A 27951-nucleotide genomic window follows, 5' to 3' on the forward strand; every position below is an offset into this window, starting at 1 on the left:
TGTGTTTTTTAAGGACATTTTTGCCTGTCCTCAAGGACTGTTTGAGGTTTAAGATTTGGTTTTATGGTTGAATCAAAATTTTAAACTCTCAACTATGTAGTAAATGTGTCCTGCTGTAGAATTAAGCTGTCGTAGCCTACAAGTATATTTTGAGAAATTCGCTGGCAAAGATAAAACAAAGTTATATATTAGATGGTGAAAGATTACCGTGCAGGGAAGTCAGTCATGAAAAGTTCTGGGACCAGTTCCTGGAGGGGGACTGGCTGGTCAGGATGCTGAGGACAAATGATGTGCTCCTTTTCTACTGCAGCCAGTACACAGTCCTCCATGTTAAAGTAATAAATCCCTGCTTCTCCTTCGTCATCTCCACCATGTTCTCCTCTTTTCCCGACTTTGCTGGGATGGCTGGCTAAAAGCTTAGATTGCTTCTGTTGGCGCAGTGAGGCACAGAGAGGACAGGGGGCGTACTGCTCTATGAGGAGACTCCCATCACTCTCGGTGGCTGTCAAAGCTACAAGAGAACACAGGACAGAAGCCATGTATGTATATGATCTGTACTTGCTGCACATCAGACTCGTAGGTAAATTTGGACCATTATCAGGACTAAGTACAAGACAGTACTCTAATATGAGTGGCTTTTCAGATTCTAATAAAATTGTGTGCAATTTCAAATATTATTTTAAGCAAAGTGTCACAGTATCCCTCTTTTTGGAGTTATATTCAATGTTGAATGGTAAAACAACATATTTTATCAGTTGTGCCTGTCAAAGCTTGCGTAATCTGGAGCTATCTGCAAGATAACGTTATTCTGAAGGTAACACCATAAAAGCAATGTGCAAAAACAATGTCTGAAATAAATACTGACTAGGAGGTTCCAAAGAGTCTTTTGACATCCTCTGATTACAAATCTTCATTCTGAGTTGAAGGTCTCTTTATTCACACATTAAACTTATGGTAATGACTGATAATGATGCGGTTTTAGCAGAGTCTCCTCCACCACACCCAACACTTTTGAGCTGGGTGTGGTGGAAAGGCAAACAGTTCCTAACATTACACTAAGACACAAGTAAAACAGCATCATTCACTGTTAAGTGGCTGCAACAAAATATATCATAAGAGTTCCTTGGACATGGCGTGTCTCTAGTCTGTATTGTCTGCAGACCTCCGCAATAAAACAGCAGCAAGGCACAGATCAGTTGAAAGAAGATTTAATAAGTCAGCAGATACAGAGCCAAGCTGTGAGACTAATGACACCTGCAAAAACTACTGAACTGAACAACCTCCATGGCAATGAAGATGCTCTGTTAAAAAAACAAGTTTTTTTAAAAATATTTATTATGTGGAAATTAAGTCCTGAACAGTATCTGATGGTTCCTGTGCAGCAGATGCTTCTGCAATGTTTCAATTTAGCTGCATATTCAACAAAACTAGCGATGTACAATACATGAATACAGCTCCAGCAATGTTAACTGGAATACTCTGGTACATGTATCGAGCATGTGTGGACTTACATGGAGTGTAGCAGAAAGTGTAAGTTTATTGCTACTAAGCTTTAATATTGGTTGAAGAAACCAACAAACACATTGTTCAATCCCATTGCCTTCTACCACAAAATATTTTGTCCAATGTTAATTCTGCCCAATAATCAAAGAATTATTTAAACTGAGAGCTTGTAAAAGTTTCTGACATTCTCATCTGGCACCCCAAAACCACAGATGTGATGTAAAAAAAAAAATCACATGTGCTCTTAAAGCCGATGACGTCTCAAATGAGTAACGCCTGCCATCAGTGCCAGCAGTGCTGCGAATTTTCAACCTGCTTCCTCCTGAGGTTAAATATCTGCCACAATTCCCTCTGCTATGCTGGTGGAAAATCACCTGCACAGGGGACTGGTATGAATTTACATTCTCTCCTCTTATATTTTGTGTTCTCACTGTGACTCCTTAGTAAATATGCCCACACAGAAACTGATTTTACAGATTTTTTTTTAAATCTTATTTTGTAAGCAATCCATTTACCTTAGTTTCCTTCTTAAATCTCCACTTTAAATACTAAACTTGGGAGGCTTTTCCTGTAAACTGCCATGGAATTAGTCAGTCATGACACCTGTCACAGTCCTGATGGATTAGTGGCCTGTCTTCAGCAGGCAGATGGATAACGGCCCTGGATACATGTCAGACACTGTGAGCTCAGGTCATGTACCTTCTGCCTTATTATTTTGGATCATTACATCACAGTGTCAAAAAAGATTTAGTATTCATCATGTGAATTCACGTTATCCTGAGCTATATTAAGGGATAAGAGTGAAAAACTAATGAGATTAAAAATGATAACTCAAGAGACATTTTAGTGCAGATGGAGAGTAAGCAGTTCTTGGTCCAAGGCTTGATCATATTCTGGCAGTGTGCACTGTCTAAACCTTATCAAGCTTATAAACCTACGTGTTAGTGTTACTGAGCTATGATTTTATTTAGAAACTATGTGATTAAAGACATGTGTAACACGATCAAGAATATGACCAGGATCAGCTCATTTACACAGAGTAAACGGTAACAGTGCACTAACCAGGGAACCACTGCTCGATCAGAGAGTTGACGTGGTCTGTGATGAAGGCCATAGCAGAGAAGTCTCTCATCTCTGACTGGCAGATGATCTTAATGCCTCCACTTTTCTTCTTTTTCCAGTTGACATCTGATGACTCAATACTGCAGAGACAAAAATGTATGTCACTACCTCATTTCATAGGATGTTAAATCTTCTTTCAGCCTGTACAAAGCAGCTACTGTGGAGCAGCAGGAACCAGTACTTTGCCCAATACAGTTCAGCATTAATTTCCTCTTTTCTTTAATTAGATAACATTTTTTAGATTTTCTTTACACTAGAAATATTTCACTAAACTTTATGTTTTTATTTTGTACATTATGTTTCAGAATAAATTAAAGCACTAAGAATGCAGTGATGGATATAGAAGCATTTAAGTAATTTCCTGCTAGAAAAAACATTGAATATTTGGAATTACTAACAATCGTGTGTTGAAGATATCAAAGGGGACATATTATGCTACTTTTCAGGTTAATCTCTTTTATCGTATTTTATGGGCCTGAGCAGGATGAACTTACAAACTCCAAGCTAGTCTTAGGCCACTGTCATGGATTTATTATTAGAGCTGGATACGCCGTCAAGACATTCAGCAAATATTTCCCAGTGGCCACATATTGCACTTCAACAAAAAAAAATCCTCTAAGTCCCAAAAGCATTTTCCCCAGAGATGTAATCTATGCTTTAAAATGTTTGTAAAATCTTCACATTATTATAGCAGATGTACAGAGTCACAATTTACTATTGGCAGTGAAGTATTATCTCCAGTCCAATCTGAACTGTGGAACATACACACTAGCTCAAGTTCTGACCTGAGGTAGCCTCCATCAAAAGTTACTAGCAGCCCCTCCTTCCAGTAGATGGTTTGGCTGCGACGGACTCTGAAGGTGCTGCAGCGGTTTCTCTGCTGGGTCCCAGCAAAGCTGTAGATCACAGAATTCCTGCTGCTGTGGTTCCTCGTGTTTCTTTTGGGCTCAAATGACTGCGCAAACACATTTCAGGCCATAAATGTAAAAAGCTGAGAGTGTGTAGCTGTAATAGCTGAATGATGAGGACATGGTGTGGGGTGTGCTGATTTCTATACCTGCAGGTCCAGCTCAGTGAGGCTGATGAGCATTCTGGCAATGAAGCGCTCCCAAAATCCAGCAGGAACAAAGCTCATCTTGAAAAGGCGTTGCAGGGTGTTGCTAGTCTGTTGGCGAAACCCATGGATGTCCATGGCTGGCTTGGTTGGAAGGAGGTGGGGCAGCAGATAGCTACAGAAAGAGGAAAGGAAACATGTTTGCTGTTTGGTACTATTTCCAGAATTTTTTAACTGGTCCTTTTTAGCTAACAGGTGTGTGGCTAATTGGTGCTGTGTAGCTGCTAAGGTGGTCATAGAATGGCACCAACTATTATAGGTGCTGTAGTAGGACAGTAATGTGTGTACTTTGTGAAACTATCACACAATAAAAAATGCCAAAATACAAAGGCATTCCCCATTTTTAATCAACAAAATGTCAGTTTGTTTACAGAAAATATTTTACCTGTTTTTGGCAACAGGCAGAGCAATCTCAAACTTGGCTAGAAACTGGAAGTACTGTTCCTCTGTCTGCTGGGTGAAACCTGTTCCTATCAACAGCATCTGCATCAAGACATCATCAGAGACATCACCACAGAATTACAAAAAAAAAAAAAAACAAACTCAAAGACAAAACTTTTTAACTTTTGTGATATTTAAGCTTTTGTTCTAGATTTTTCAGATGCTTCCCGAGTCTCACCCTAAGGTCCTCAGTTCGGATCACTCCATTCCTGGCTACAGAGCGAGAGGACTTGAGGTGCATGATCCTCTCCAGGCATTCGGAGAGCCACACAGGACAGAGAAAATATATGTTGCACAGGCCGTGGCTGGTGTCAGGGAAGTGCAGTAGGGTCCCTGTCTCTATCAGGAAGCTGATGGCTGGATGTAGACACAACGCACACACAAGAGAAATGTAGATGGTTTTCCTTCATAACTAATAGTCAGTTTTGCTTTTCTGGAAAATGAGGAAAATATTTTGTACCTAAACACAGTATCAATTCCATTATTTTTAGTATCAAATCTACATTCAGTTTATTTATTTATTTTAAATTTAAATTAGGGCTGCGATGAATCCAAGGAAATCAAGGAATTCGATTACATTTTATTCATTTTCTTTTAATTACTATCACTGGCGTTATCGGACCTGCTCCACCTAGGGATCATTGTTCCATATAGACCGTAATCACTGTCACACAACGCATTTCAGTATCAAAAGTTGGCGCTATGGCAGAGAGCGAAACCGTCCGTAAAAGGCAGAAAATGCCGACACAAGGTAACCTGTTGTTACAATAATCTATAGCTGCAGCCATAATTTCAATGAAAGACAGAACAAAGAAACACAGGGACGGTGCACACAGGCAAATGTGAAGCTTCATAATTATCATTTGCATATGTTTCTATGACCAACGGCACAATGATAACAAGGGTGATCAAAGCAAATCAACTGCAGATCCAGTTTTCCAAACTGGGATCATTATCCAGCCTGTTCTGAAAAACACCTTAACTCACTTTATAGTTAACATATATTTTTTTGTTTTAGTGATGCTGGCATTCCAAGAGACTGTTTATGTAGCTCCCGTCAAGGCCCATCAGTGATGAACTTAGGGCTGTCTACAGGTGTTTCTGTGGTGGCAAAGCAAACTGGAAGCTTTCACAAATAAATACCATAAATACATTTTTGTACAAGGAAGGCCATACAAATAATTTTCAAATTTCAGGTGTTTGGTGAATAAGTCATAGTACCAGACTGTAGGTCTTCGTAGTCCCTGATGTCACTTTCTGGATTCTGTTCAATAATATGGTCCAGCTGAGCATCAGTTAGGTATTGGACATCTCCCTCAGCATCTCGGCTTTGCTTCTCTGCTTTTACTGCTTCCTGCAGTGTCAGATAGCTCCTGGGGATCTGATGTAGAAGACAGTGGTAAACATCCATCTTGTAATTAGGAATAACATAAATAATTTTAAAGTACTTCATTATTTTGACCGTTTTAGAACCTAAAACTAGTCTTTTGACCAAATAATTCCACAAAGTTATTGCACAAACTAGTGTTAAAGTTCTGTTGGTACATTTTTGCAATGACTGATGCAGAGGTGGAAAGGGAGATTAAAAAGCCCAACTCACCAGTCTGCCCAGCAGTTTACCACCACAGGCTGAGCTGCTGCTGTCTTTCATGGAAACAGCTACATGGTAGATCAACTTCTTCAGCCTATCCAAACCCTCCAGGGTCTTACAGGACACTTCACTAAATACCAAGACCCACACACACGCTTGAATACAATCTACAGATGAACAGATGTTGTGTGACCCTGATCCTAGTTAAATTTCTACAACTCAAACGAAGCACACACAAACAATATTAAAAAAACAATACAAAAAAAAAAAACAATAAAACAAACTGTGTACTTACTGTAGATGTTTGAAGGTGATGTCAGGGTAGCCGGTTGCTCGAGCCCCTGACGGCGATCGGCATAGAGCCAGAATATAAGCTCTTAGTGTGGCCAGTCTCTCAGTGCGAAACTTGGTGTCGATGAGATCCAAATGTGTTCCTACAACCACCACTGCAGAGTTGGGTGCTCGTGCCTATAAGCCAAAACACACAGGACCTACTGCATTAATAAAATATATCAGTCAGGCAGATTTAATTCATAAATTGAACTGTCAATGTAACTCCTTGGCATAAATAAGACGTGAAAACTAAACTCCAAAAGCTTCCAAAAGAAAGCACTGATATGAGGTGATTAAAAGGCAGACAGGACAGACATCCATATAAAACTTCATGCATTATTAATAATAATGAATGAAGCACCACAGTATTGGTAATCAGTTCATAGTTGTTAAACCTGTAAGACTTATTTTTTGCAGGTCTGAGTCAGCAGCAGCTGAGGTTGTTGCCAGTTTAAAAATCCCTGATTGTATGATACTGTTCATCCTGACAAAGTTGCAGATGTAATCATATAGCACTACATCTATCAGTTGTTAATTCTACACTTTACTACGCACCTACACGAAAACTATATCAACAGAGCCAGCTGCCTCTACCTACTCACTGAAAATAGACTACTGCATGTTTTGTATGTGGTGTGAAACGGAAGTTGAGAACGACACACAATCTGTGAGGCTTGAGGCAATATTTTATCTGAAGCACTATTTCTAATTTAAAAGAGGACACCCTAAGGTTAGTTGCAACAGCAATTGCGTCACAAGTTCTTTTTTTCCAAACACACTTTTGGCATGGTTTCGTCACATAACTGCAAAAGACATGAAAAAAAGGCCTACTTTCATCATTAGCAATTAGTCAATAGTGAAAATAATCATGCATCCATTTAACGGCATCTGTCAGACTGCAGCTGGCTTATACCTGTTTGCCCAGTACTTTTGTTCCATCACTCTCTGGAACACTCACAAAGCACAACTGAGGCGTGTGAGAGAGAGACAGAGAAAGAGCTACAGTAAATTTCACCTCTATGTTGAGCAACCATGTCTGCAGATTGGCCACAGCCTCCTCGCCCAGAGCCAGGTTCCAGATCACCACATACAGGGCCTTATCGGTGAAGAAACACTGGTTCACTGTGGACATGCTGGCTTGACCACCGACATCCCACACATTGAACACAACTGAGTCCTTCTGTGTGGAACAGGATGAGAGCTAAGTCAACTCTAAAAAAGGGTCTTCTCAGTGAATATGTGTGGAGTCGGAAATAAGACCAATCTGAAAAGTTTTTTGGTTATATAAAAAAAGATCCATTCCCATATTCTGTTACAGTTTTCAACAGACAAATGCAGACCTTACTGTGAATAGTTTTTATTGGCACCATACTCTTTAGTGAAAAGCTCCCTATGAAATTGTTCAAAATGAATTTCATAGAGTTTCCAGACAAATGGGGTCACTGTTTCTGGAAATTCTCCCAGTAGGTACTGCACAGTCTGTTTTACGTTTGAACTATAAAAACCCACAGAAATCAAAAAGTAAGGAGCACTGCATCACAGAACTGTAATTACTGCATTTTAAACTAGTTTTAAAAATAAACATTGCTGACAGATACAGTAAAACACAATACAACTCAGTTCCCCATTCTTTGGTATAGTTCTGGAAAAACCCAGCTGAATTGTCTAACTCTGTATGTGTGTGCGCTTGTACTTCTATCTTTGTAAGGGCCATGACCATTTTGAGCATATTTCTATATCAAGTGAGGACGTTTTGGCAAAACGAAGACATTTTCCACTCCACACTTTTTTCAGGCTCAGATGTTTAAGGGCTAGGACTTGGTTTTAGGGTTAGAATAAGGTTTGGGTTAGGGGAAGGTTTGGAGTTAGGCATTTATTTATGATGGCTTAGGTTAGGATAACTGTTTAGGGAATGCATTATGTCTTTGAGTGTCCTCAAAGATAGAAATACAAGTGTGTATGCATTGAATGTACACTACACATATGTACTGTCTGTGTTGTCCTCACGCTGTTTTTTCCTCCATTGGGTTTGTCCAGGTCCCATGTGGAGGTGGAGACACTGCATTCTGCTGGGGTGAAGGGGGACGTCCTGCCTGTCTGTAGAACCTCCAGAAGGGCGGTTTTTCCTTGCCTCGGTGGACCAATCACAAGCATCTTCAGCAGTTTACAGGGTTCTGCCTTCCGAAGGTGTGCCCGGAGGAAAGCCAGGACAGATGCAGGACCTGACAAACCAGAGAAGTCAAGATTTGGTTTTCAGGATGTTGGAAATTACCTCAGCAATTACCAAAAACTACAGACAGATGCCACCATTAAAACAAATACACTGCTGCTTTTATTCAAGGGTGGTATACAAGTTCAATTTTGCTGCTGTAATTACTGGTCACTATGAAGACTGATAGGGATATTTACTAAGCCTGTCGGAAATTACTGTCAGGTGTGCAAAATATTGCCTCACCACAATCTTTCAATTTAGCAGGGTACTTATTTACCAGCAGTAATGAGGGAAATTAACTCAGCCACAGCAGTGTTAATTTGAACGTAGAAGGACCAGGAACTTAATTTATAAAACTGTGAATAGGATCCAAATGTTTCGATGTACACAAAACACAGAGAAAAAAAAAAAAAAAGTAAATTAACAAAATAATCAAATGTTCTTAGAAAATTCATTGTTCAGTGTCAAAAAATGAACCAAAAAACTTTGTTATAACTAATGTAAAATATCTTCACATTGTTTCCAGTTCTGGCTTAAAACAAAAGTCTGTTGCCCCATATGGACATGGAAGCAGGTTTGTTTGCTGAAAGTGTACGTGCTGGACACTGCATGGATTACCACAAGCTGAAACAGTTTTAATGACCGATTGTTGTTTTAAGATAGAACTGAATAATTGCAAATCTCTTACTATGTTTTCAGGATTTGTTTAAGATGAATATGTCAGTTTAGTCAGTACCTTCTTTTCTTACATCCTGGGGGACATTAGTAATATTGAGGCCTTCGGTGTCCAGCTGCCACAGGTTGGAGAGCTGACCGAGCTCTGCTGGAAGTTCCCGAATTCCAGGATTGCTGTCCCCAGAGTAAGTGAAAAAACATGGGTCAAATAAAAAGGCAGGGCATTCAAATCTACCCATCATCCAAATGACAATGTCACCTTGAACAACTTAGATATTCAGTTATTACAACAGAATTTAGACCTTCACTAAAACAGCATAGGAAGGTCACTGGTCAGATGGATATGTTGCCAAAATTGTTTCTTAGCAGCAACAGAAAATGCATATACATAACTTCCCAAACAATTCAGTCATTCTGGGACATGTGTGAGAGCAGAGCAATCTTCTGCTTGTATTAAACAGCTGCAGCTGTAGCAGGAGGATTGGCTGCATACCAAGCAGTGATTCCCAGCAACTGAACCAACTGGAGCTGTGTTTCCAAAAAGCTATAATTTTTTATTTAATTTTTTGTGTTCTGATCATATGTCAACATATTAGACTTCATTTTATCAAAATATTATACAGTATTGTGCAGTGATACAATTGAAGTGATGAAGTATATAATTTGACTAACTTTTGCTTAGTACTAATTTTATTGAAAACTGATGACACTGTTATTGTTTCAAACTGAAATTGTCATGTACAGTAAATTGTTTAATTTCAACTCATTCAACTTGTGATTGCTGGAAAGTAGCAGATTGCAGATATAAGTAATACTTTAATTTCAAAGACTTTTATTAAGACTAAAAGGAAAAAATTAAATCTCAAATTAAAATCAGTGATGGCGCTAGAAGCATGAGATAATAAGATGGAAAAATAGATTTAGAATTGAAAAACTCTGTGCCTTATGAAGTTGAGTCTTTCCGGGTTTCTGCAGGATGTTGGTGAATATGCAGTATATACAGTAATAATACAGTAAATTTTGTCATGTGTACAGGTAATTTTTTTAGAACCCAAGAACTGGTTGTGTTTTATGTCTGTATGTTGATGTAATTTATCAATTAAGGAAGATTAAAAACACAGACGTAAGGATTGTAGCTTCAAAAAGATTACAACGGTATCACCAGGGAGTACTGAAATGGACAACATGCAGGTACACAATGACCAAGAGACAGAAGAACTCACTTGGAGACGTAGAGCTCGGTGAGGTTGTGCAGACCACACACGGATTGGGGAACACACTCCAGCTGGTTATCATTCAAATAAAGCACTTCCATCGAATCCCGCAAAATCATGGGAAACTCAATAGGACAGACTGCCGAGATGGAGCCATGCAGGAGGTCATAAACACACAGAAGGTAAAAATAGATTCAGTTAATTGAATGTAACCAATACTAGAACTTGGTTATGGACTTTGGCTACATATATGCCAGACATTACTGCCAGACATTTCCAAAGAACAATAACAACAACGTCACCAGAACTGAATTCTGAGTAGGATAATCAACCATGATTCTGGCTACACTGACTGAACCCACTGGATTTACAAAACATTGTTTAGTCCCAGCTGGATCTTGTAAACTCTGGTTAGTAATGATGTGGTTTTTTTTTGGTAGTGATACAAAGTGCTGAGTGTTCACAAGATGATAAAAAAAAAAAGTATAAAATCAGTTATTCAAATGAAAAGTCTGTTACAACGAGCCCAAAAATTGGTCAAAGCAGAAACAATAGATTAGTCTGACTCCATAGTCCTGACATCTCCAAAATCCACATTATTAGTTAGGAGGAACTCTGTAACATAAACTGTGTTTATATATATATATTTTATATATTTTTTTTTACTTTGGTGGGTATTTCAGTGATTAGCGCTCACAGCATGAAGGTTCTGAGTTCGAACCCTACTCAACCCCGGGGCCTTTCTGTGTGCAGTCTGCATTTTGTCCCCATGTCTGTGTGGGTTTTCACTGAGTACCCCAGTTTTCTCCGACCGTCAACACAAAGACATGCAGGTTAGGTTGATAGGTGACTTAAAAATGCTTGTAGGTGTTAAGTTTTGTCTGTCTGCAATTTGTCCAGGGTGTACCCTGCCTCTTCCCCCTCCTCCAGCCCTCTCATCCAGCAACCCTTGATAGGAACAAGCAGTAAAGATAATGAATGAATGTATTTATTTTTGATTATTGCATGTATTTACCTGGGTCTGGGTCCCTCCTGTTCCATGTAGTGAGGAAAGCCAGCCTCCGTGATTTAGGCCCATCCTCTGTTCTAAAAATGTAAAAAAATATTTTAAAAACATTAAAAGGTCCACTAATGTCAAGCACAATAGCATTAAGGAGGAATAACAACAGCCCTTATCTACAAAGGGTGGTGACAGTACACTGCATGAGTTTTAGCTTAATATGCTTAAGTTTATAAATATCTATAAATATGCCAGATGTCTGGACAAAAAAAGACAGACAAGAACTCTTAGTATGATGCAGTAAGTAATTTTCAGTCCAAAGTTTCATGCCGTTAGTACATTTCTACAACATGTACTAGAAAAAAAGGCCACAACCATAGAAGCAGAAAGGAGTTGTAAAGTAACAGCTGAGGGAGTGTGAATGTGTGGACCTACCTGCCCAGCTGGTTCCTGGAAAGGTCAAGAGTCCTGAGCTGGGAGCACTTCCACTTACTGGTTGCTGGTAGTGTAACAATGTGATTCCCACACAACCTCAGTGAGACCAGAGCCTAATGGAAAGAGGGATGAGATACAGTAAACAGTAAACCACACATTCATGTTTTCCTTTAAAAGACAGTTGGCTGACTGTACCATGGTTTAGCTTTCAGTGTGAAGTGGTGCTCCGAGCTCATAATTATTCTAAGGCATTAGGATTGTCTCAAATCTAAGAGAGGTTTCTACAAGGTCTATAACTAAATATTGATCTGAAAGGAAGTGCAGCCAGGACTAGGCAATAAAGCATGACATAGACATTTTAATACTGTTGTGAGGCAGCAGCAGCAACTTGCATAAGAAATGAAGATGGTCACCAACTAAAATTGATTGAGCTGTGGATGTGCACTTTCTTACATAAATAAACTACCTGACTACATTCAATTTATATGAAATGTATTTGTTTTTAGAGGTAGAGAAAATATAATTTAACTACTGAATTATGTCGTACTAAAATATCTCATGGTAATGACACTGGCTTGAGAAATACTACTTTCACTCATCAGCAAATCCAAAACAGGAAAATGTGATTGTTAATTTTCTTTTGTTTTTTTTTGTCCTGATCTGATTCTTGTTGGTTCCTCATGAGTTTGTTGAAGGAAGGGGAAACTTTAATTTCAAGATAGACTTCTGGTTAATAAATCAATTTAAAAAAATCTATACAGCTTCATATTACAGCCATAGTCACTGGCCCTCATGTAAGAGGATTTTTGTATTCATACATAATAAAGCACTCTTATTTTTGTCTATAAGATTTGTTCATACTCAGCAAACTTTCTTTACTACGCAGACTTACTGCAAATTGTTGTTTAAACCTCTAAGCTGCAGATCAGGAACACATTATCAACTAATGAAACACGGGGCCCCAAACAGCAGCAGTGCCATCTGGAGGCTATTTAACAGATCTACCTCTCACACACATATCTGTTCTTATTCCTGATGATGCCTGTACATTGACTTTCACTCATTTCCTTGAGACATAACCTAAACCCTTGCCCCAACCTTAACTCCACTCTGACCTTAAACCAAATCATCTCCCTAAAATTCAATGATTTACATGTCTGTGTCCCTACAATGTAAACAGGTCACCACAATGATGGTAACTACCTCCAGTTCAAAGATATATGAGGGAAGTTCCTTCAGGCTGTTGTCAGAAAAGTCCACCTCCTCTAGCTGAGTCTTCCAAAAGATGGAGATGGTGTTTGGAAGACTCTCAATCACATTGGAGGAAGCTTTGCATTGCTTCTGCAGGTGAGGAGAGAGAACATTCAAATTTGTTATGTGTGAACAGCCCACTGGCAGATATGTTTTTAGATGTTGTTCTTGTAAACTCCCCAAAACAATTGCTCTTAACATAAAAAAATTAAAGTTCATGACTCAAGTTTAATTTTAAAATATGAGTCAGCTGTTATTTTATATTTGTCTTCCAAAACCAATAACCTGTTAATCTGTCAGAAAGAGCCATATAAAGAATAAGAGACAATGCATACAGTGGATCTGTAGACTCTAATAGCTGAACTTCTTCAGCTAAACCATAGTGTCAGCATGAACAGCACTTGAGGTCATTCTACAGCATCTCTGTTGGGTTAAGGTTTTGGCTCTGACTTTTTTAAAAGCCATTCTGTAGTAAATTTACTTCATGTTTAGGGTCACTGTCCCTGAACTTTACTGAGCTACAGCCACATTAAGATGTTTATGTAAACCTGGTAATTCAATGTCTGCTCAATGATGGCAGCTAGCCAGATGCAGTGAAGAAGCACTTCCTGTACTGTACTTTACCTTTTGGCCTATAACAAAATGTTTTCATGTTGGCATGCAGTGTATTTCTCCACACTGCATGTTCTTCCTAAACAACTAAACCTTAGTTTAATCAGTCATATATATAATATTAATAAACACAAAGTGAATCATCACTCAGGTTTCTTACCAGGGGACAAGCCCAAGGGTCAGGGAAAGTGCTCAGTTTGTTCCTGCACACATTGAGGAGGCTCAGGGATTTCAAACAGTGCATGACTGACACAGGCAGACATGTCAGACAGTTATAAGACACATCTAGCTCCTCCAGCTTACGAAGACCAATCCAGTTAGTAGCTGGCAAAATGAGATAAAGAACACAAATCAAGTCTAAATCAAAATGCGTAAAACTTCTGGTGATACTCTAAATCAGTCTGAATCTGTTTATTAAATTGTAAATATAATGGCAAATACATATATGGCACCAAGATTTATTTGGTATTGGTATACTGGGTGATACAACCATGCCAGCCTGCTGTGTTGCTGTAAGTACTCATGTTTTAATGTTTTTAAATCCTAAAATGTGATTTTTAAATACTCTTTATTAACTCTGAAGTCTTTGGTTGGTTGATGTTGGAGTTGAAGGTTACCATACACTTGCACATCTGACATCTAACTACTTAAACTATTTACTGTAAATCTGTATTCAGTCTATATTCTTTCTGTATACATAGTTACACATAAGCTGAGTGGGAACATACTGGTAGGGATGTCAAACAGGACTGTAAGCTGGTTCTTGGCAGCAGAAAGCCTGTTGATGTGGATCAGATGGAGAAGTCCAGGTGGCAAACTGGTGAGCTGGTTCATAGAGAGATTTACCTGTTGCAAACTGAAGCACAGGAAACAGAGGCTGAGAGCTGATGGGTTTCTCTGTGAAAACTTCTTCAAGTACAAGCAAACACAATGTGCTAATGCTAATAAGAAACAAACAACTTTTTTTTTTTTTTTTTTTTACACTATGGGTGCTATTTTCAAAACAGAGAAAATAGATGCAGTAAAGAAAATAGATTGTGTTTAAATTCTAATTTAGCAAAAGCCTGTTCATTATAAGGTAGGTAATTATAAAGATTTCTTGCTACAGCGTACTTTTGATACACAATATATATTTATTTAAAATCTGCTTGCCCTACGCTACTTGCATATACAATATAAAAGGAATACCAATAACAACTGGGTTCAGCTTCTGCTGAACATACACATTTCCTAGCACTTTATCTGTAATAGACATGTAGCTGAATTTGGCAAGTGATTCACATCAGTGTGTAGGTAAGACAGAAAAATACAAACGGAATATGTTCCTTTTTAAGTACATTGTTATTATATTGTTATACAATACCAATAATAACAGATTTATGGACACATTTGTAAAATCAGATCATCATGTTGGAAAAGAATCAATTCATGAAACCAGTGCAACATTGATATATTTGCAATTATGCCATGACTGTAATTAACTTAAAGATATCCATCTTATCCAACTGTATACTGTATATGTACCTTGAGCATATGACCTCCTGGGAGCTGTGAGCAGAAGGCAGCTCTTTGAGCAGGTTGTTAGAAAGATCCAGAGTTTGGAGGTGAACAAGACCCCAGGGCATCACAGAGGGCAAAACACTCAGGCTGTTGGATGACAAATCCAGATGGGTGATACGTGAAGAGATATCCATGAACCAGTCGAGCTCCAACCAGGGCAGCTGCAGACCACTCCAAGAAATACTCACATCCTGCATACACATAGACACACACACATCATTAACAGGGATAATAGTAACACAAATCTAGGACTACTGCTAACAACCTAGAACAAGTTAATTTCTATTTGATTGATTATGATTTTAATGCTTAACTTTATATCAGATAGGACAAGTAAAGATTTTTCCAATAACCACCAAAAGATTTCACCTGTAAATTGGACTCTTTACATTTGCACTAGTACCTATTACATCTTATTATGGTTTTGTCATATTCAGCACATGATAAAGCTCATAAATTGATTATTAATTCATCTATATAATTCTAACAGTCTGTGACTCTTCTGAATCCCAGAGAGCCTTACTTTGTCATTTTTCTGCTGAATAACTCGAATATGCTTCATAAGCTGTCACCACACTGAACATAAAACTAAACACGCATTAAACTGATTTTGTGATGCATTAAGTTAGAACATGAAAATAAGTCCCCTTGATTTCTTTGTACTGTAAGCCATCAGTCGTTCTGCATGAAATAATGTGAAACATGTAAAGTGCAAATCCTGATTAACAATGGTGCTCTTAACTGACAGTCTCACATATATTGGTTCAGAAACACATCATTACCCTCCTTTTTACAGAATACAGACCTCTTTTCCTTCTGTGTCAGAGGTTTCCTCTAGTTTGAGTCTGAGGAGTTGTTTGCTAAAGGCTGGATGATCCATCAGTGTGTATGAGGAGAATGCTGCTCCATTCTGTAGCAAGAAGCACGCTATCTCCACATTACCTGCAACACATGACATACTACTCACTGCATGTGTGCACAGTAAGAGAAGTGTTCACTCAGTATCTGTTGCAACACTTCTGCAAATGCAAGGCCTTGCAAGTTTCTTAAATGAGGCTCTGTCTTACAGATGTTCCACCTTTAAATATTTCAGAGTCCAAAAGTTACAGCATTTCTGTGACACCTACCATTATAGTGGCTGTGTGCTGCAGTACAGCTCAGTGATCAAACTGTGATTGGTCATAGTAGGCTACTTCTGTTTACTGATGCCAGTGAAGATAGTACCATGAAAACAGAACATTAAGTACGCTTTGCCAATCTGTGTTTTAATTCGAGATAATGTTTGAGTGTGTTCTTGTGTATCTACCTACTGTACCTGTCTGTGCAGCAGCGTAAAGAGGAAGCCCACTGATTACGGCAAACTCATTGCTGTGGATGGCAAAGTCCTTGGCATCAGCATCGTAGCCATGGATCAATAACCTGACCACATCCAGGTGACCTTGTTGGCAAGATGTGGCCAGCATCCAGTTCAGTAAGTCCCTGCTCAGACATGAACCTGGATGAGAGACAAAGACCCAACACCAATCAGAGAAGATTAGTCCACGAACATCCTCTCCATGCAAAACCACGCTTACTGCACTGCAGAGATCTGTTTATCATTGTGACCAATCTGGCAAAGTTTCAAGTGAGAGAGCTAGATATACACATAGACCACTTAATTAATCCCAAAAGGGAACGGCTATAGCTACTTCACAAACAACACAAGAAACTAATGCAGGTAAGATGCAATAAAATTAAACGCTAAATTTTAAACAAACGTTAAAAAGACTACATAAAGTTAAAAATAAAACAAATTTAATTTTTGTGTTCATCATGTGATGCACTCTGGGCCAAAGAGCATTTTCCCCAGAGACAATCACTGGAAGAAGGACAACTTTAAAACACGGAACACACTTTTCCCTGTGAAATGTCTTCAGAATTTGATCCATTGACTCCTATGTCTAGCACAGCCATTAGATGTTTTTATTTTATCCCATTCATGTGGGTATGGAGCCACCTGGCTCAGCAGGCAGAAATCCTGTCTCGACTGGAGAAAGGCTATCCAATACAGGCTTATCCAATACAACCATGGTCTAGAGTCACACAGAGCATCAAGAGCAAAACTTGTAAACTTAGATGTTAATAAAAATTGTAGTGTGTATTTTTAAATATTCTCAAGTATTTCAGCTTTAACTTTGATAGCAGTAAAACCATAATCACGTCATGAAATGGTAGCTTTAAATGGAATCATTTCTTTATCATGTCACAGGTGTTGGACATCAACATGCTTCTGATTTAAAAATAAAGAAAATAAACTGAGTAACAAAAAAACAGCCAGTCTTTATTTCTTTTCCACCTACCGGGTATGGAATCCAGCAGCTCTTTGACTATGTTGGTGTGGCCATAGTATGCTGCCAAGATGGCTGGGTTGCTGTTTGATGGCTCCTGGGGCACAGTGATACGAGCTTCTTTTAGGAGGTAGCACACACTCTTCAGATCACCATGCTGGGTGGCCAAACACAGAAGACGTACCTATACAACACGCACCCAATGAGCAAGCAGATACACCACATCCAGAGATAAAGGAAATGCAGATCTATTTGTAAATAAACTAGCGTTTCAGAGTTAAACTGAGGAGGAAACAGATTATAGGCACGCTCATCACGGGTGTCAGGGACTGGATTTTCAGGTTGAACAGAAGTAAAGTTTCGACGATCTGTTTTCCCCCAAATGGGGAAAACCTATTTAATAAATCATCTTAATGAACACTTTCATCTACTGTATGTTCAGTATAATTCATTTGATCAATTACAATTAACTTTAAAGTGGCAAGAAGGTACTCAGTTTGAATCCTGTTCAAACCCAGGGCCTTTCTGTGTGGAGTTTTCTCCACAGGGTCGCATCAGTTTTCTTTGGGTACTCTAGCTTCCTCCCACAGTTCAAAGACATGTAGTCAGGCTAACTGGTGATTCTTAATTGCCCATAGGTGTGAATGTGAGTATTTCTCTGTCTCTATGCCTGTGATAGAATGGTCTGTCCAAGGTGTACCCTCCCTCTCACCCAGTGTCAAGTGGGATCGGCTCCAGACAATATTCATATAGGCAGTGGTATCAGGATGTTTAATCCAGATATGTTGTTGCTTGCCTTTAATATTTATGATTTGATCAGCTCATCTTTAGATTACATCTTTAGATCACCGGAGCTTGTTAACATCCTGATCTGTTATGCAGGCATAGGCAGAAGTAGGCCAGACCTCTGCTGATGACTGGAAAAATATGCATCTCCAGATAAAAACAAGAGTAGCACACCCACTCAATCCCCATAACACCACAGCAAAGCTATAGCACTGCACCACTGCAGGGAACACACTGCATCTCTGCAAGTGAATAATGCAATGAGAGGAAAAAAAAAAAAAAAAGATTAATTGAACAATCCTCAAAATAATCCTTTCTTTCTCTATCATACTTTCTATTTTGATTTAGTAACATGCATGCAGATATAATAAAACACCACCAGCACAAATGGATTGGGAATTGAACATACATGTTTTCTGCAGAAAAACAAACTTACTAAAGAATAATAACACAATATAGGATTGTCAAATAGACAGTAGAGGGCTGTTGTAAGCTGATAGACGTATCCTAGAGTGGTTGCTCACATAATCCTGAGGAACTTGTGAACTGATGAGTCACAGTAGAAATAAATAAAGGCCACACCACAAGCAGACGATGCTAAGCATGAGAGTTAAAATTGAATATGCCTGGAGATAATAAAATATGCATTAGGTTATGAGCTGTGCAATTAGCTGCCTGTAGCAGAGCTTAACTAAAAGCTCTGATGAACTCTTTGACAATTCAACTTCTTAACACAAAATGTTCAATGTGTTTAATGCTCAGTATTTTTTGTGGCTAGTATAAACTCCACATATCACATAATGAAACAGTGATGGCCATAGCTAAATCAGCAGTACAGTTGGTGTTTCGTGAGTACTTACCCCATCAATTTGAGGTGTCCCTGCACTGCATTCCACACAGCAGGCTTGTTGGATAAGCTCCCTGGCAGCCTCCTCTCCATTTTCATATGCTGCCTGGATGTTCTCAAGAGTGGGAGAAGGAACCAGTGTAGAGGAGGGCCCCATGCCCTCCACCAATGATGCCTTGGCTCCCATTTCATCTCCAGGGCCTGACAGGATAGAGGACAGACCCAGAGTAAGAACATTAGTTAGGCAGAATATTTGTAAGGAGCAACGTGATCGTACAGCAGCATACCGCAGGGTGAATAGGTATTACTATAGTCCTGTTAGCAACATAAGCACAGAACTAGGTCACCTTATTAAAGAATGCTCCCATGGCGTTAACAGCTGAGTGGATTATTGTAAACTGTGAAAGAGTACTAGCCTCTGGTGGCAGGTAGAAAAAATACTCAATCATGAACTCATATCACACTTAGATATTGCTATTTAAAAGCAAATACTAATCCCAACCAAATTTTCTATATTTAATTATGGCAGATAAAATGCTTCTTATAAAACCTGTCTGTAACTATGTGACGGATCTGTCCAGGGCAGATGGATGGACAATATTATGTGTCGCCAATTAAATCTTGCCTTTTCTCCTTGGTCTAAAGTTCATAATGATTTCTGACTGACATTTTGGTAATGTAATCCCAACTCATCAAGTCTGTTTAGGGAAGTTTGAAGGAAGGAAACTGGGGTATGAAGGAAATCAGTTTTTGAGTTTACCCTATGGTTTAAATATTTTGAAAGGAATTATTTAATTTACCTAGTTAAAATACTAATAAATAAATTGACCAAGACTGCATATGGACTTTCAGCTGGACTCAGCTTCCCATAATTCTCTACCTTCCTCCCAACTCCTCCACCCTATTGAATCAACAACTTTCTAAATGGTCTGAAGAAAAACGGAGCATTTAGCACAGAGTATTTACCAATAGATTTGGCTAGGTGTACTCAATAAACTGCCAGCTCAGTGTATTGGATGTTAAGTGAACAGCCTGCCCTTGTACAGTAGTCAACATGTTGTATGTAGGAGAAATGGGCAACTTTGACAAACACTATGTGGTTACGAGTTTACGGCCAGCAGTGGTGAGTACTTACCGACCGTGGCCTGAAGGAACAATGATCTTTAATAATGTTAAACGTATGAAAGAGACTAAAAGAGAATCATCAGGTTTATCAAATACGGCAATACTATGTTTGATTTTCCTTCTCTAGAAATAATGAAAATTATGTCTCAGCATTCAAGGACAGTGTGACAGTGATCTTCTCCATTCAACACTCACTTATTTATACCTCTCACTCACATTGCAAACAGACCATGGCGTCAGGCGTCAGTGCACTTCCTCAGGTCATATTAGTTGTCTGTTAACAGGAGTTCAACAAAAGCAAATGTATCCTGGTTTTCAACTGTAAAAGGTATGAAAGTTGTTGAATAAGCATGTTTAGAACTGTAAGTTGATCTTCACTCTTTTAAGTCTGCCCAACATATTGTGTTACTGCACATACATTTCTTGGAAATGAGATACAATCACTTCTGAAAATTCAAGCTCATTATAATGGGTATTCACATCTGTTTCCTCTTTTTAACTGTGACTGAGCTGCATGTGCATGCATCCTGCAGCCCAGTGAGTTTTCTATGAATAATTAAGACACAAAGACTCTGACTGGCCTGCTGAGGTTATATGAGAAAGCCAGAGAGTGAAACCACTAGACTGAGATGTGCCTCCCATCCAGCATGAATATTCCTTCACAACCTTTCCTGACATGTCCAGGAAAGCTAAAAGAAAACCTCATTACTAAACTGCATCTTTCACTTATCCATCTGATTTACAGATTCAAGAAAATAGAAATCCTGATACATGAAAAACAATAATGAAGACAAACATGTTTTCCTCCCTCACATGAATCTCAAATCGTTAATTCAGGGTTGTTGATACAATATAACAATCTAAAACTAATGTCTTTGTGATTGTGAGAATGAAATTAGTAAAAATTAATTGAAATTATTGAAATTGATTGAATTAGAAAAAATAGTCTTTGTGTAAATAGAGGCCACAACTAATGATTACCAATTGCTTAATCATTTCCTTTAAGTGGTGTATGTAAATGGAAAATTATCATCACACTTACTCACATAACACTTTCTTTGAGCAACAGACTAAATTCAGCAATATTATTACCCTTTTGTCATATAAGCAATGACAGAGCGAACAAAAATGTTGCGTGGGATGATACAGTGGCAAGAAAAAGTATGTGAACCCCTTGGAATGAACTGTTTTTCTGATTAATTTGCCATAAAATGTGATCTAATCTTCATTCTTCTTATCTTCAGGTCACAACAATAGACAAACACAACGTGATCTGAAGGTGATAACACACAATTCTAATTTCTGATGTCTTTACTGAACAGACCCACCAAACATTCACAGTGCTATGGGGAAAAAGTAAGTGAACTCTTAAATTAAATACTTCAATAAAATCTAAGAACAACACAAGTACAGAGAAAAACAAAGAAAGAATGAGAAAGACCCAGAGTTTGGTTAAGTTCTGTTACTCTTCAAATATTGTGTGGTAAACAATACTAATCTGAAAAAAGCTAACGTGTTTACAAACCATGGACAGCTATAAAAAGATATCAAGTGCTTTCCTCGACATCATTAAGAGTTGGCAGTTAAGGCAAACTGTGGCAGTGAGGATAATATCTAGACCACTATGAAAAGCTGCAGATAAAAATGCACACCTGCAACTGACTGTGAAAGAACTGCAGGACAGTTTAGCTGACACACTGTACAGTGCAGCAATCGAAACATCATCCAAAAGAAACCTTACCTCAGACCTCTTAACAGAAATCAGCAGCCAGAGGCACAGGAAAAATTACACAAAAAATATTCTTTTAAGAAAAAACAACAATGAACCCTGCCTCAAGGACTGTGGAGACCTAAGCAGCTTAAAGTCCTGCTAAATAGCCTAATAGAATTTCACTCTGTGATTTCAATGGATGCTTTTACTTCCGCACAATTCTCTAAATGCTGATTCAGAAGCATTTATATGTGAATTCCTCAGGGAATACAGTTTTTACAAAACAAATAAATATACCATGAGTGCATCTGATCAGTATAAAGGGGAATTTCCACTTTGATAACACGGACACTAAATGTTTGCTTTCTGCTTCACTTTCTATCTGTCAGTGCTGGACCACAAGAAGGAACAGGTTTCACATTTAGTCTGGCCAGTGTACAGTCCTAAAGGGAAAAACACACACTGACTGCAACATCATTAAAAAGTCAGCTGTCACATTCATCAATGCTTTAATATACTTCAAACTTGTTTCTTAATGTGTTTGTCACAGATACCCTATGTGCTTTGTCATTTTTAACAGTTTGTCATCTTGTCCTCCTAAAGGCCTCAGTCAACCCACACCACAAACTTCCTCTTTTTATGACACACTGCAGTTTAAAAGGCATCACTTACAGGCCTTTGCACTATTCAGTTCTGTAAAAGTATGGTTTTATGGTTTTTGCTTTACATATATTATGAATGTTAAAAACTTATTCTCATCCTCAGTATTATGATAAAATCAGAAGCTGATTTTATGACAAATTGGGTATCACTCAATATATTTGTATTCTTTAATTAGCTTGATGCATACTAGTTTTTAGTGTTTGTTGTAGAGTGTGCCATTTCTGTGCTGGATTCAAACTGCCTGCCTCACATGACGGATTTACATGCAATTTTACTGTTCAGTCACCTAAACAGTGCAGTGTGCGGTTACTGATAATGCTAACCCAAAAATACTTTTGCTACTTCACATTAAAAGTACACATTTCCATCAGTAGCATTTTTCATTTTTGCAGAAGAATAATAGAACAATAAAGAACAGCCACTTCACAGCACCTCAAACTTTGCATCAAGGAAACCAAATAGCTTGACTGTGTAGGAAACAACTCATGGCACATGTAGAATGTGTAGAAATCAAATCACGGTTACACTTGGCATTATGGAAAAATGTAGAACACCGACTGATTTCTTTACTGAAACAGTGTGAGCATGTTTGACTGTGCTATAAATAGGTACACCAGTATTTCTCAATAAGCTACAACCACCTCTAACCTCCTGTAACAGCAAATCCATCAAGACTGAAATATAAGGACTACAGCTTATAAATTTTATATTGTAAAGTATTCAGTGTGCCATCAGAATCAGATTAGCTCTATAAACAATCACATGTACCTGCAGACCACACAGGCTGAACCAGATTTAATGTTAGTACATTGACAGCAGAGTCAGAGCTCAGTGAAGAGTAGCTTGAAGGATACTATACAGTCCTACATGTGCAGCATATAAACAAGTCTCCACTCAGCGTTTAGCTCTGCCCCTCTCCTCCTCTCTCCTACTAACCTGCTCATAGCGAAGCAGTGAATCCTCCTCTTCCACTTGCCTTCATCAGATCTAAAGCGGATTGTTTTCTTTTCATGGCTTCCCTGCAACTGCTGCTCAGTAGCTTCTACCAAGCATCCCCAGCCATCCTGCCTGTGTTCCCTGTATCATCTTTCTCCTCTCTGTGCCCTGTGACAGGCAGTGGAGAGAGGGATGATGGGGGAGGCAGGGAGGATGAGGTAGTGAAACAGGAGGAGGGTGCAGCAGGGAATGATGGTCCTTTGTTTAAAAGCCACACCAGCCTTTGAGCTTCCTCTCTCCTACACTCTGTTTCTGTTCTGATCCACTGTGATCTCTGACCGGAACCTTTATTTTCATTTGGTTTGGAGGAAGAAAAAATCCCATTACAGGTGATGCGATGTGATGTAAGTGCAACAACAGCCAAAAACCCGAAAGATAATTTAGTTTACTATCATATCAAACACAGAAAGGCACAAAAGTCTTCAATATTGAAAAAGCTGCAACCAATGAACCACACTGCAATATGACAATTAGCATTTTTGTTTGCTAAATAAATAAAACCATTAACCAAATATGAGAAATGTTAAATCTACACATTTTTAATGAAATTTAGGTAAGGTTTGCCTCTCTCCATTTGTACATTTGAAAGATCCCATTTTCTGCCACTTGCTACTGCTACTTTTAATATTTGTATAATTGGTTAATCTTGCCAAGACATTAAGCTTCTGCAACTGAATATACAAGTTCCCATGTGGCCCTTTTCAAGTCAGTTCTCATTTTAACCTCCAAACATGAGACTTTAAACTCCTTTTAGGAGTAGAATCTTGTATTAAAACCATCTCCACCAATTACAAATAGCTGTATCCAGGCCAAGCAATGTGTTACTCTATAGATAACCTGGCCTATTATTGTTATGTTTTGGAGAATTCATCTTAGACCATGCTATTCATTATAAGATTTTAATTATTGGTGACATCAACATTCACCTCACTGGGGTCTATGATCTACTAAGTGAACCACTCACTGATATTTTTGATACCATTCTGAATCTGCTCACTACAGTGGTAACACCCTTGACCTTATTCTATACCAATGGTTTCAAATTCTTTGATGCAAAGTTTATGAAAAAAAGATATTTACTTAACAGGCACTGTACTTATTAAACACACAAAAAACAAAGATAACGTGACTCCATGACACTGTTTCCAGGTAATTGTAATGTAGAAACCCTGCTATGAGCTGGCTCAGATGTCACACAGCAGAACATTTCAGGGGGAGGTTATACACAGGGAAGTACATCAGGTATGATGAGAATCTCTGATGTTGTCTTGTTGTCCTTACCTTATGTCCTTACTAATGTTCAAATCTCATTAAATCAAGGAGCAGACTGAAGTCTAAGATGCAGCTGAAAGCTCCAAAAAGCTAGTAAAAAGATTTCTGAGCATATTGTGTTTCAGATTATGATCTCGAGAACAAACGTTCATGCTGAAAACATTTGTCAATACTAAAAACAGAAATCTGATTAAAGCAACACTATGTAGTTTTTTGATTTTAAAATAATGTCTCAAATTATTTTCAGTAGGAGAACAACTGAATTATACCTCTGCAGCCTGAGCGGGTCTGCATTGGTTGCAATAGAACAATGCAACTTTCATGTTCGGGTAGGATCGCTCAGCCCCCAAATCTGCTGCCAGCGGAAGAGTGCAACCTGCTTTACGGCATACGTTACATTTTCTACTCATAGCCCAGGTTGAGTTAGCCAACAGCTAACTGTAAGACAAAATGATCTCAAAACCAACGCCATGGCAGAGCCAACGAAGAAACCAAGGAGGGTTTTGTCAGAAGAAGTGAAGAAAAAGAGAGAGTGATCAGATATGAGCCAAAACACGGATCAATATCAGATGGTCTTACACTCTGGATTTGCCGGTTCTGTCAGCTTAGTTAACAAATTCACGTGTACTGCACTGCCCACGGGGAAGCTTATACAGCGACAGTATTTACGACACTGGTAACAGACAATTGTGCTTCTCAACTACATGGAGGAAAGCATGAGCAAAAGTTATATAGTGTTACTTTAACAGTGACTGTGTTACCTTAACAGAGTATGTAGTTTATGTCTGCAGTAAATTAACTACAGATAAACCATTGGACTATTCCATATTAATGGACATATTTTTTTAAACATCAACAAACATACAGTACAATACATGACAAAGAAACAAATCCCCCTGTTATTTTGAGGGACTTTACTGTGAACCTCACCATTCAGTAACTATATTCTATCATTGTACTAACAAATCTGCAACTGCAGATTTTGCTAAATGTAAAAACATACAACCACACAATCAGTCCATGTGATGTCTGTGTATCACAGACATTTAAATGTAGTGACATGACTAGTTGATACAACACTGTGCAGAAACAGAGTTTACAGGCAGTTGGTTTTTGAAATTAAGTTGCTCACTTTCTTCCAGCTCTGGAAATTTTAAATGCCTTATGTTACACTGTCAAACTGGTCAAATATGTGTTAAAAGCAGCTAAAACATAGCCACAAGCAAACAGACCAAAACATAAGTTTCACTTCTCTTTTTGCTATATTTAAGCAATACTTCAGCCACTCTGTACATTGATATATTTCAGACGTGCGTATTGATTTAGCCATGCATGGATGAATTGCTGTCAAGATTACTTACTGCTTTGTTGCTCCATGCTGCTGGGAGGTTCTCCAGAGTCCTGGGGAAGACCAACAGACCAGTAGGACATTCCTAATGGAGTCACGGGTTAACCACTACCAGAGGAGAGCTCCTTCAGAGACAGACGGCCTGGATTCAGCTGTCATCCTGTACAAAGACAAGGGGGGAAAAAATATACAAAATATTATTAGATGTGTTCAAAGATTTCTAGAGCTACACAAAAACATTACATTTTTTATAAAATTTTAGTTACCTTAATTGGAAACTAATTTAAATTTTAATTTTTTTGTATCATTTACAATTTAAGTTTCTTTTCACTTTTTAGTTTCTCTAAAGTCCAACAGATCTGATCTGTGTCCAAAATTAAAACATCTGACACAAGGCCGAGAGAGTGTGACTATTTTTCTCGACAAAACCATAGATGTGTTGCACTTGCAACCTTTGTTGTACGTTTCATGCACAACATGACCATAAATGTTCCCTCCTGCTGTGTCATTCACACTGAACAAATGGGTAAGAGACTGAAAGCTTAGGGAAGACATCCATGGACCAGGTTGTAATGGGACAGACAACGTTAGTGGACCTAAAAAAAAAAACCCAAGGGAAAAATACAAAAGTCCTATATTTCAATCTTGGTAAAGGGAAGTGCAATGTCAAGCTGTAGTTAAAAAAATCTTGCAGTATATCATCAACTCCCCAAAGCACCTTCTGGTAGACACAGCATGAATCCAGGTAAGGATGTCTACAGAAACACTCTGACACCCAGTAAAGCACCAGAGAAAGCCCTGCAAAAAAAGTTCTTCCCTGCTGGAGTAAAACCATGTTGATTTAACCCTTCATGGCATCAAATGCCCTCCAGCACTGAGATCTGGACTTTGAAGGCTGCTTGTTAATGGAGCAGATGAAGTAACTAAGGACTGAGGAGGAATTCACGAAGATATTTTAAAATGTCACCTCTCAGGTGAAGAATTACAACTGCGTGTGTCACAGCACATACTTTAGTTTGTGATGTGACTGCTGGACAGTCAAGATGAAGGATAGAGCTAATCAAGACAATGTACTACAGAGGGCCAGCCACAAGAAGCTAAACACCAAGTTGTTGCTAGCTGTTACAGTGGTCTTTGGAGAAGTACAACAGAGGAATGATGTACTTCAAATTTCTGGATAGAGTAAATTAGGTATCCCTGAAAGTCTTCCCCTGAAAAGGTTACAGAGAAAAAGATCCTTTTGTCACATCACTACTTAAGTGACCTGCCAATCTGGAAAGACAGCTCAGATGTGCATTAATGCTGCTCACACTCTCAGTGAGTTTTATGAGATTTAAGAGGATGTAGTACAGATTCAGCATTTTCCACTCAGCACATACGCTCCAGGAAGTATTCAGACCCTTTCACTTTAAGGCAGTTATGTTCTTAGTATCCAGACTTACCTAGAAATTCAAGCATATTTCACAAACATTTTTCCGCAAATATACCAAGCGACCTATATTTACAATCAATTTAATAAGTAGTCACTAGCGGTAGATGGCACTCTTGATTCAATTGAAGATAAAACTGTAATGCAAAAAAAGTAAAAATTCTTATTTTTACCCGAAACTACAACTCCTAGTCTAACACAAGTGAAAATGCCACCCAAAACAAAGAGCTATACTGCAGACTTAAAAATGCAGGTAATGAAGTCTGCAGCTGAAGTAAAGTGTGGAGTCGGTGTCGACATTCAGGCAACCTGAAAGGAAGAGGACACGACATTTCACCTTCTCCCTGGCATTGGTGCAGTTGTTTAACATTCCTTGACATGGAT

At 38.5% G+C, this 27951-nt stretch overlaps 1 protein-coding gene across 10 annotated transcripts in view; it reads right to left on the reverse strand.

Annotated features, from left to right (window-relative positions):
* The window catches only part of lrrk1 (leucine-rich repeat kinase 1), a 50201-nt gene that overhangs the window by 21463 nt on the left and 787 nt on the right, over positions 1 to 27951 (reverse strand). For 9 of the 10 annotated variants that reach the window (XR_003294839.1, XR_003294840.1, XM_026293344.2 and 6 more), the window contains exons 2-25: positions 26152 to 26298; positions 19037 to 19224; positions 17403 to 17574; positions 16379 to 16558; positions 15869 to 16005; positions 15028 to 15254; positions 14232 to 14359; positions 13664 to 13827; positions 12844 to 12981; positions 11641 to 11753; positions 11221 to 11291; positions 10215 to 10344; positions 9053 to 9165; positions 8112 to 8326; positions 7120 to 7284; positions 6067 to 6239; positions 5781 to 5901; positions 5402 to 5561; positions 4359 to 4537; positions 4125 to 4222; positions 3683 to 3854; positions 3411 to 3580; positions 2566 to 2705; positions 208 to 511 (exon numbers count right to left, since the gene is read on the reverse strand). Coding sequence is in view for 8 of the 10 variants with exons in the window: in XM_026293344.2 (XP_026149129.1) it covers positions 208 to 511; positions 2566 to 2705; positions 3411 to 3580; positions 3683 to 3854; positions 4125 to 4222; positions 4359 to 4537; positions 5402 to 5561; positions 5781 to 5901; positions 6067 to 6239; positions 7120 to 7284; positions 8112 to 8326; positions 9053 to 9165; positions 10215 to 10344; positions 11221 to 11291; positions 11641 to 11753; positions 12844 to 12981; positions 13664 to 13827; positions 14232 to 14359; positions 15028 to 15254; positions 15869 to 16005; positions 16379 to 16558; positions 17403 to 17574; positions 19037 to 19224; positions 26152 to 26221 (3728 nt within the window). In the remaining 2 variants the exon portion in view is untranslated. Of the gene's footprint in view, positions 1 to 207; positions 512 to 2565; positions 2706 to 3410; positions 3581 to 3682; positions 3855 to 4124; positions 4223 to 4358; positions 4538 to 5401; positions 5562 to 5780; positions 5902 to 6066; positions 6240 to 7119; positions 7285 to 8111; positions 8327 to 9052; positions 9166 to 10214; positions 10345 to 11220; positions 11292 to 11640; positions 11754 to 12843; positions 12982 to 13663; positions 13828 to 14231; positions 14360 to 15027; positions 15255 to 15868; positions 16006 to 16378; positions 16559 to 17402; positions 17575 to 19036; positions 19225 to 23458; positions 23604 to 26151; positions 26299 to 27951 lie in introns of those variants that run through there. The other variant, XM_026293343.1, reaches the window with a different exon arrangement.

Source organism: Mastacembelus armatus, chromosome 3 (genome assembly GCF_900324485.2).
Source record: "Mastacembelus armatus chromosome 3, fMasArm1.2, whole genome shotgun sequence".
In the NCBI taxonomy this organism is placed as follows: Eukaryota; Metazoa; Chordata; class Actinopteri; order Synbranchiformes; family Mastacembelidae; genus Mastacembelus; species Mastacembelus armatus.